This window comes from Argiope bruennichi, chromosome 9, assembly GCF_947563725.1.
Source record: "Argiope bruennichi chromosome 9, qqArgBrue1.1, whole genome shotgun sequence".
In the NCBI taxonomy this organism is placed as follows: Eukaryota; Metazoa; Arthropoda; class Arachnida; order Araneae; family Araneidae; genus Argiope; species Argiope bruennichi.
In genome coordinates this window covers 72,631,528-72,642,046 of record NC_079159.1, presented here as the reverse complement: position 1 = coordinate 72,642,046, position 10,519 = coordinate 72,631,528, and the positions used below count along the sequence as shown (strand labels likewise).

General features: G+C 38.0%; 1 protein-coding gene across 1 annotated transcript; it reads right to left on the bottom strand.

The window, feature by feature from the left end:
- Positions 1-227: 227 nt before the first annotated feature.
- Positions 228-9,065, bottom strand: LOC129984975 (uncharacterized). The gene is made up of 3 exons (XM_056094912.1): positions 8,920-9,065; positions 4,336-4,545; positions 228-1,851 (listed from the first exon to the last, which is right to left on the bottom strand). The coding sequence occupies exons 1-3, from the start codon at positions 9,063-9,065 to the stop codon at positions 228-230; spliced, it is 1,980 nt and encodes a 659-aa protein (XP_055950887.1).
- Between the last annotated feature and the right edge of the window lie 1,454 nt (positions 9,066-10,519).

The following is a 10,519-nucleotide window of genomic DNA, read 5'->3' as shown; positions in this document are numbered from 1 at the left end:
CCAACTAAGATAAACTGTATATAGTATAAGCAATGTAGCAATCAACTAATAAAATTTTAAAATTTATGAATCGCAGGAAAAAATAATTATGAAACGGTAAAAGTGTGATATTAATGATACGACTCCATAAAAATGCAATAACAGACGATAAAATGTTTAAAGGCAATTAGATGCAAGTAAAAAGGTGAATTGCTTTTAAAAATGTAAAAATATTTGGGTGGTATTTCTCACCCACCAAGTCGGTTAGTTACGGATGATGTATTGAAAAAGCTGACACGATGGGGATGGTAGACAGGACATTCAATTAAAACATGCTTAATACTTAAATCAACATGACACGTCTGACACATTGATGCCCTTTCGCCAAAGATCAGATGTTTGTGAGTATAGCGCGTATGTCCTATACGGAGGCGTGTTAGCTTGACATCTACCTCACGGATAGGAAGAGGTGGCCACATAGCAATGGACGGCATGACAGAGTGCAATTTATTGTGGGTCAATAAATCCCACGTTTCTTGCCAAGTAATCAAAACACGACACGCCAATAGTCTCTTGATATCACAGTATGGGAGTTCTTGGTTTAGGAAGGAGGATGCAGATTTAGCTAAAGAATCCGCCATCTCATTCCCAGGGATACCAACATGACTTGGCACCCAGCTGAAAATGACATTAAAACCCGCGATCTTCAAATGACTCAAAGTAAACAGAATGCTATTAGCAATCGGGTGCATCTTATTGTGGTAGTGAGAAAGAGTTTCTAATGCACTCATGCTATCGGTATAAATAATAAAATTCCGTTGAGCCAAGGAGGAAATTTCCTGGAGAGCATAAAAAATGGCTACTAGCTCAGCAGTGAATACAGAACAGTACTTATGTATACGATAGCTCAGAACACCAGATGGGAGAACAATGCCACAACCAACATGATCAACTGATTTGGAACCGTCAGTGAATATTGGTGTAAATGAAGAATACCGACAGCGATGATAGTTAAATAGCTGTTGAAAAACAACTGGAGCAGTTGAATTTTTGTCGAATCCTGAGAAGGGATTCAGAAAGGAAAATTTTGGGATATCCCAGGGTGGAAAGGAAAAGAAATCATGCGGTTTTATGGAAACTTCATTAATATCTAAATCGTGGAGAATTGCTTTGATCCTCTCAGTAAATGGGAGAATGTGAGAGGATCGGGCATCATAGAGTCTTCGAAGACCAACTGGTAAAGTTGTTTGGGAAATGGGATGATTTGACAGAGACTTTGTTCGAAAATGATAAAGGGCAGATAGCTTCTTTCGTCTTAGATAAAGAGGTAGTTGGTAACAAATAGCATACAGGCTCTCTACCGGGGAAGTTCGGAATGCCCCTGAGCAGATCCTTAAAGCAGAATGGTGAATGGTATCCAAATGCCGCAAAACAGACGCACGGGCTGAACCGTATATCATACAAGCGTAATCTAATCGAGAGAGAATTACTGCTTGGTAAATACGGAGTAGGAAGGTTCGATCAGCTTCCCAAGATGTTCTGGATAGTACCTTCAAAATATTCAAGGACTTCTCGCACTTCTTCCTCAGGTATAAGATATGAGGAAGGAAAGTCAGTTTATGATCGAAAATCACTCCCAAAAATCGTATCTCGTTCACAACAGGAATAGAAACATTCTCAATGAAAATATTCGGATCTGGATGAATCCCTCTCTTCCTGCAAAAATGTAGACAGCGACTCTTCCCAGGAGAGATAGCATATCCATTGCCCTTGCACCATGCCACTACTTTATTCACGGCATTTTGTAATTGCCTCTCAATTAGGCTCATGTTACTACCTTCATAAGAAATCTGCAGATCATCCAAGTACAAACTACAAGATACAGAAGAAGGCAAATGATTAAGGATTTGGCTGAGATGAAGGATAAAAAGTGTGATACTGAGGACACTTCCCTGTGGGACTCCCTCAGTTTGAATAAAATGATCAGAATAAAAGTTGCTGCTCTACACAAAATATTAAAATTGTGGTAATGTAAATGCGTAACAAAACTATAAAATGGCAAACGTTGGTTGGTTTGTTGGATTTTATTGACGGAAGAACCATGTTTTGGCTAAACTGCTTAATGATTTTAACCATTTGGCTAATGTCAAATGGTTAAAATAATTTCAATAGCAGTTTAAAGGCGAGATAAAAAATTAATTGATTTTTCCAATGTTTTTAAATTCAACTAGTAAAATTGAAAATAAAACAAGAAATTGGAGCAGAGACGATTTAAAAAAAACAATAAAATCTAAATAGAATTATAAAAACCAATGATTTTTAAGAAGAGGAAAAAAAATATTTTTGTGGGGATATTCATCCACTAAATCTAGATGCATTAATGATGATGAAGAAAACAAATGATGATTAAAAAGGGACACTGCATTAAAATGTGTAAAACGGTAATGTGTAAACATAATCCTGGGGACTGGTTAGTTGTTTGTTTCATTGGCACAAGAGCCAGAATAGGCCCTACTGCGCCAGACGTGTGGTTAATAAAAATTTTCCAATACAACCTAAAATTTGTTTGCGATTTAATGGCGCAAGAACCATATTTGGTTATTCCGCGCCTAGCAAACGGTAAAATCAGAGCTGATTATAAAATTGCTAATAAAATCTATAATATCAAACTGGTTAAAATACAGTACTGTAAAAACTAAATGTGGGATAGTACAATAAAAATATGGGTGTTAACATATGGAAATGTGAAACAATGAGAGAATGCAAAACACAAAAAGGTAGGTAGGTTGGTTGGTTGGTTGGTTGGTTGGTTGTTGTTTTTTTGTCACAAAAGCCATGTTTGGCCATGCTGCGCTAAGCAGATGGTAAAAAACATAAAACAAATTATATAAACACACACTTTAAGATATAAAAGCAAAAAGGTATTAAAAAATGCAAATAAAACTAAAAGGACAAGAATGTATAATGTTAATAAATGAAAAACTGATTCAAAAAACAAACATTTCAATGAATTGATGTGAATTGTCAAGCCTGAACAGAAGTTAAAAAATACTAAATACAACTATAAAACCAATGGTTTTTAAAAATTTAAGAATTTTTGGGTGGAATTTCTCACCCACCAGGTCTTGTAAAGTTAATGACGATGATTTAAAAAAATGTAAACGAAAGGAATTAAAAGATGCGCACTTGATTAAAATATGTTTTATGGTAAAATCTACACGACATGTGGAGCACTTTGCAAAACACAAAAAGTGCTAAGTGCAGGTATAAAAACGAATGGCCTTTAAAAAGTTAATATTTGTGTGAAATTTGTCACCCACCAAGTCCTGTAAAGTTGAAGATGTAGAAAAGTAGTAAACACGTTCAGGGTTAAAAACAGGGCATTCAGTTAAAATAAGTTTGATGCTAAAATCAACATTGCATGAAAAACACATCGGTCACACATCACCAAAAATGAGAAAGCTATGCGTGTATCGTGTGTGTCCTATACGGAGACGAGTCAACTTGACATCTATCCCACGTATAGGTAGAACAGGCCAAAAACCAATTGCAGCTTATTTTGCGTCTGCCGATCCCATGCCTCCTGCCAGGAAGAAATTATATGGCACGAGAATGCCATCTTAATGTCAAAAAACGGAAGTCCAATCCTTAAGAAAGACATTGCAGTTTTTGCAGCCACGTCGACCTTTTCATTACCTGAAATGCCAACACGACTCGGAACCCTACAGATGATTATATTAAAACCAGTGTTTTTCAGTAAACGCAAAGTAAATAAAATGCGGGTAGCGATAGGATGCATCCGATTATTATAGTTAGATAGAAACACCAAAGCACTCATACTGTCAGAGTAAATAATGAAATTACGCTGGGAAGGCGAAATTCTCTGGAGAGCAGAGAAGATTGCCATCAACTCAGCGGTAAAAACAGAACAGCAATTATGAAGTCGGTGGCTCAATGTATCCGATGATAGTATGAAACCACAAACAACATATTCAACCGAGTTCGAGCCATCCGTGAAAATTGCCACAAACAAAGAATACTGATAATGATGAAGTAAAAGAAGCTGTTGGAACACTACAGGAACTGTTGACGACTTTTCTGAATCCATTCGCTGATTTCGATAAGAAAATTGTAGGATATCCCAAGGTGGGAAAATAAAAGGGTTATGAACTTTGACTATAACATCATTGAGGTCTGAGTCGTGTAGTATCAGTTTGGCTCTCTCAGAGAATGGCATAAGGCAAGCGGGACGGGCATCGTAAAGTCTACGTAGACCAACTGGAAGTTTTCTGTGACAAATGGGATGGTGAGGCATGGACTGTGTGCGGAAATAAAACAAAACTAATAATTTTGTACGCCTTAAATGAAGAGGTAACTGGTGACATATGACGTACAAGCCCTCTATTGGAGAAGCGCTCCTGAACATATCCTCTGAGCAGTGTGGTGGATGGTGCCCAAAAGCCGCAAAACTGTAGGACGTGCAGAGCCATAAACCATACATCCATAATCAATTCGGGAGAGGATGAGTGCTTGGTAAATGTGTAGTAGGGAAGTTTGATCAGCACCCTATGATGTTTTGGAGAGCACATTCAATATATTTAATGTTTTCTCGCTCTTCTTCCGCAGGTGTAAAATATGCGGAAGGAAAGTCAACTTGCGATCGAAGATCACTCCTAAAAACCGAATTTCATTCACTACAGGGATTGATACATTTCCAGTGTTAATAATTGGATCCAAGTGAATGTTTCTCTTTCGGCAGAAGTGCCGAAAGAGAAACATGGTCTTCTCCAGCGAGATACTGTATCCGTTGTTATCACACCAAGCTACCATTCTGTTAACGGCATTTTGCAATTGTCGCTCAATAAGATTTATATTGCTTCCTTGGCATGAGATCAGCAGATCATCAACGTAGAGACTCGCTTGTACAGATGAAGGAAAACGAGTTAAAATCTGGCTAAGATGGACAATAAAAAGGGTGCCACTGAGGACACTACCTTGTGGAACCCCCTCAGCTTGAATAAAATTATTTGAATAAAAGTTTTGAACACGAACTCTAAAGGTCCGATGTGATAAAAAAGTTCTGTAAAAATATGGGTAGTAGTTGTGTATGGTTTATTGGCGCAAGAGCCATATTTGGCTATACTGCGCCAAGCATACGGTAAAATCAGATCAGACATTTAAAACAACACATTTTAAAAACAAGTGAAAGTAATAAAAACCATGTAAAATGCGTCGATACAAATATTAAAAAAACTGTCTTAATTTAGGACAATGATTAATGTAAAAGGATCATAAAAAATACATTTAACATAAAAGGAAGAACAAACAGATGAAATAGGTGTTATATATAGTTGATGAAACCAATAGCTCTTAAAAATTTAAAAATATTTGGGTTGTATTTTTCACCCACTAGGTCTTGCAAGTTAAGAGAAGACGAGTAGAAAAAATTATGACGATGAACATTAAAATCGGGACATTCAATTAAAATATATTTCTCACTAAAAGCAATATGACAAGTGGGACAAATTGGCACCCTTTCACCGAAGATGCGATGACGATGAGTAAAACGTGTGTGTCCTATACGGAGGCGAGTCAATTTCACATCAACCTCTCGTATAAGGTGAGCAGGCCATAAACTAATTGTAGGCTTGAAGGAATGAAGTTTCTTCTCGGTCTTCAAATCCCATGTTAATTACCATGTTGAATAAATATGTTTAATGAAAAATCTCTTAATGTCGCAATATGGAAGTTTATGGGACAAAAAAAAAAAAAAAAAGAGTCTGCAGATTTTGCCGCTGAATCAGCTTCTTCATTCCCAGAAATGCCTACGTGACTCGGGATCCAACAAAAAAAAAAAAAGGATATGAAAACCATCATTTTGTATGAGATGTCAAGTAAATAGGATTCTAATCGCAATCGGATGCATCTGATTGCTATATTGCGAGAGTGTCTCTAGAGCACTCAAACTATCGGTATAAATAATGATGTTACGATAAGAGGAGGGCGAAATTTTTTCCAGAGCACAGAAAATTGCCATCAATTCAGCAGTAAATACAGAACAGTAATTATGTAAACGATAGCTCAGTGTATCAGAAGGAAGAATTATGCCACATCCAACATGGTCATCTGATTTTGAGCCATCCGTAAAAATTGGTACAAAAGAGGAATACCGACAGAGATGATACAAAAACAGGCATCTGAAAATAATTGGATCATTTGACGATTTATTAAATCCCGAGAAGGGATTCATGTAAGAAAATTGTGGTATATCCCAGGGGGGGGGAAACAAAATAAATCTACAGTCTTAATTGTAACATTTGAAAGGCCCGAGTCATGCAAAAGTACTTTCGCTCTCACTAAATGGAAGAATGCGAGAGGGACGGGTCTCATAATCTGCGAAGACTAACTGGTAGTGTTATATTAGAAATGGGATGACTGGGCAAAGATTTTGTATGGAAATAATAACAGGCAAACAATTTTTTACGCCTTAAATCAAGAGGTAAATGGTAGCAAACAGCGCAAAGGCTCTCAACGGGAGATGTACGAAATACTCCGGAACAAATCCTTAAGGCAGAATGGTGAATGGTATCCAAGCGTCGCAGTAAAGAAGCACGTGCGGAACCATACATCCGTAATCCATGCGAGAGAGGATAACGACTTCGTAAATATGGAGCAGAGATGCCCGATCGGCCCCCCAAGAAGTTTTGGAGAGAACCTTTAAAATATTTAAAGATTTCTCACATTTCTTCCGCTGGTTTGAGATATGTGGAAGAAAGGGTTTCCGATCGAAAATTACTCCCAGAAATCGCATTTCATCCACAACTGAGATGGGTGTATTTCGTATTTGAACGACAGGATCTAAATGGATATTTCTTTTCCTGCAGAAATGGACGCACCGGCTCTTCTCCGGAGAGATAGTATGCCCGTTGTTATCGCACCAAGCCACTACCTTATTAACGGCATTTTGCAATTGTCTCTCGATTCAATTCATATTGCTGCCTTGGCATGTGATCTGCAAATCGTCAACATAAAGTGATCCCTGCACACTTGAAGGTAAAACAGATAAAACTTGGCTAATATGAACAGCAAAAAGTGTAACACTGAGGACACTTCCCTGCGGAACTTCCTCAGCTTGAATAAAAGAATCAGAATAAAAGTTGCCTACACATACTTTGAAAGTCCCATGTGATAAAAAGTTCTGCAATAATATGGGAAGATTTCCCCTAAAACCAAATTTGAAAAGTGTCGAAGGTATGCCATAGCGCCATGCTCGGTCGTATGCCTTCTCAATATCAAAAAATATAGAGACAAGGTGGTTGGTTGGTTGTTTGTTTTATTGGCACAAGAGCCAATCTAGGCTATATTGCGCCAGACGTATGGTTAATAAAAAAATTTTCTAATACAATCTAAAAAAAACAACTTTAATAGTAATAAAAGATGCATTAAAAGTCGACGTTCGGATTAAAACGAAACGGTGGAAAATTGAACAAATTTAAAATTATGAAGTTTAAATGGAATTAAAAAAACCAATTGCTCTAATAAATTTAAAAAGGTTTTTGTGAGGATTCTCTCTCAACAGCGTTGTCATGTCTAGTGATGAGGAGTTAAAATACCGTAAACGATGAAAATTAAAATCGGGACATTCAATAAAAATATGACGAATCGTTAAAAGCACTTGGCATCTCGAACAGAGAGGAACTCGATCACCAAATAGAAGATATTTGTGAGTTATACGAGTATGACCAATGCGGAGTCTAGTCAATTTGACATCGAGCTCACGCATTGGATGAGAGGGCCAGGATGTAATTGTTGGTTTTATGATACGCAATTTATTATTTATCTGCTGATTCCATGATTGTTGCCATAACGAATAAATATGTCTTGAATAAAAGTTCTTCATGTCGGAGAACGGTATTTCATGCTGTATAAACAAAGTTGCTGTTTCAGCAGCGTTATCCGCCAGCTCATTTCCGATTATTCCGACATGACTTGGGACCCAACAGAATAATAATTCATAGTCTATTCTTTAGAGTCCTCAAAAGATCCAAGATTTCCAAGGCAATGGGATGAAGCCGACTATGAAAATGGGAAAGTTTCTAGGGAACTCATGCTGTCAGTATAAACACAAAATTTGCGTTCAGAGCTTCGAGAAATTTTTTGTAAGGAATAGAAAATTGCTAATAATTCGGTAGACAAAACAGAGAGGCATGTATGTAGACTGTAGCCAAATGGAGACAAGGCGATTCCTCCTAACAAATGTGCTGCGTATCTGGGTTTCCAGAAAAACGAGGATATCAAATGTAGATCGACCTCTACGGAAACCACTCTGCAACGGGGAGATGCATCCCTGTTTCTCCAATTCATATACAAGGCGTGTATTGACCATGCGCTCAAAGGTCTTACAAAGGCAGCTCGTTAGGGCATTTGGTCGATAGTTCAGAGGATTAGAAGATTCCTTGCCCGGTTTTAAGATAGGGATCACAAAAGAGTCCCGCCATTGTGAAGGGTATTTTTGTTCTGTCCATATTCTGTTAAAAAAATAACAGATTCGAAAGGGAAGTTCCATTGAAAAGAAGGAACATATTTTATGTTATTCCATCAGGCCCAGGATTGGTATCATGGGTATGAGATAATGCCGTTTCGACCTCAAACATCCGAAACTCAAAATTATATGGAGAGGTATTTCGGTCATTGAAACGTAACGGCAACCATTCCACGCGATTCCCTATTGTCAGAAAATCAGGGTTGTAAGAATCAATTGCGGAAGCCTATGCAAATAATTGCCAGAGAATGCTGGCTACGTCTAATGGGGCAGAATACTTCACATTTCCTCTATTTAAAACAGGAATGGGAAAAGTCATATATACCATTAGCAGCCTTTACTTTTTCCCACAGAACTTTGCTGGATATAGAAGATGTGATAGAGGATATGAATTTTACCCAGGATTCCCTCCGACTACGACGACGATGCGGCGAGCTAGTGCTTTGGTTTTTTTTAAAAGCGACAAGGTTCTTTGTGGTAGGATACCTTCGAAAGATGTTCCATAACTTTTTCTGCTGTTTGTGACTGTCGCGACAGGCTTCATCCCACCACGGTCTGAGAAATTTTCTTACGCATGGACTTTTCGGAATAGTGGAAGTTGCGGCACAGATTATAACGTCAATGACATTTTGCACAGCTTCAGAAATATCTGATATTGGTCATAGTCTCAGTGATATCAGCTAATTGCGGAAAAGCAGTCCAGTCTGCCTGCTGAAATATAAAACGTTGAGGACAAGGGGGCGCTCAGTCGCTATCAGCATGTTAGACAACAATAGGAAAGTGATCGCTATTATATAAATCGTTGCCAACAGCATAGATTAGCAACGGTAGAATTCGGGAGTAGATATGGCCAAATCAAGAGTATGGAAGCTACGTGTTTGTTCGTGAAAGTATGTTCTCTCTTCTTTGTTAAGTAAACAGACAGTTATTGGCAATAAACTGCTCAATTTAACCTATACGAGAGTTTGTACTATTCGAATCCCACAAAATATCACGTCCGTTGAAATAAAAGTACCAAGTATAATAAAAGGTGAAGGAAGCTGGTCCAGGAGCTATCTGTAGTTTTGTTTTGATTGGTGTATTTAATAATTTCTGCAAGAACAGTTCGCACAGAAGGATTTTTTCACAACGGATGCGTATATTAAGCCGTGTGTGGGAGTTTGAGCCAGAGCCTTTTTTCTAGCTTCATGTAGGATAAGTTCTTTAATTTTAATTGATGCTATTTTCTCTTCTAATTGCCAGCGTTCATAATTTCGAGAAATGAAGTATGGTTGCCACTACAGTTTACGCACTTTTCTGGTGCGCAACTCTGCTGGTTATCATAGCCCTTTTCAGCACAGCTAGCGCAAGTAAGAGTACCGCGGCAGTTAGCTTTCGAGTGACTAAAACGCTGGCATGGAAAACATCGCAGCGGGTTTGGTATATATTGTCGCACAGGCAGTTGTATATACCCTGCATATAAACATTCGGGCAATTTCGGACAGTGAAATGCAAGGATGTAATGTTCAGTGGGAAGGCGTTTTCCATTTTACCATTCCGACGATTATTAATCTGGCGTACATGTATCACTCCTTCTGGCTTAAGTTCTGCAGACGTTTCCTCTGGAGGAACGTTAAAACGTTCTCCACATGCGATTACACTCTTTGAGTAATTAAGTAACTAGCGAGAGCAAACGGTCACAGCTATATTAGCTAACGCTTTTAATTTCATAATTTGTTACGCTTGCTTTTTGGAGCAGACTTCAACCAACAAATTACCTGAATGTATTTTACGTACTGATGAAACCTCGCCGACAACTGCTGCAATTGGCTTTTGTACCAAAAAAGGCGAAACTGTATTATAAGTGTCTTTCTTGTATAGGACTCTCTTAACAAAAAAAGTATCAAATTGGCGAGGAGAAGTAGTAAATAGACGTTTCTGATGCCCAATGAAGGAGATTTTTTTGGAGGCCCCCATGCGATATTAAACATAATTCAGGTCCGATGGCAGAGCCCAACA

Bases quoted from the DNA above. Each gene is read 5' to 3' on its own strand.
- LOC129984975 (XM_056094912.1), bottom strand. From the start codon at position 9,065: ATGAAGCCTGTCGCGACAGTCACAAACAGCAGAAAAAGTTATGGAACA. The intron at 4,546-8,919 runs GTAAAATTCATA...AAAACATCATAG, and splicing joins GTAGTCGGAGGGAATCCTGG to GGTGCTGATCAAACTTCCCT. The intron at 1,852-4,335 runs GTACAAAATTAT...TGTATCTTGTAG, and splicing joins GTTACCTCTTCATTTAAGGC to TTTGTACTTGGATGATCTGC.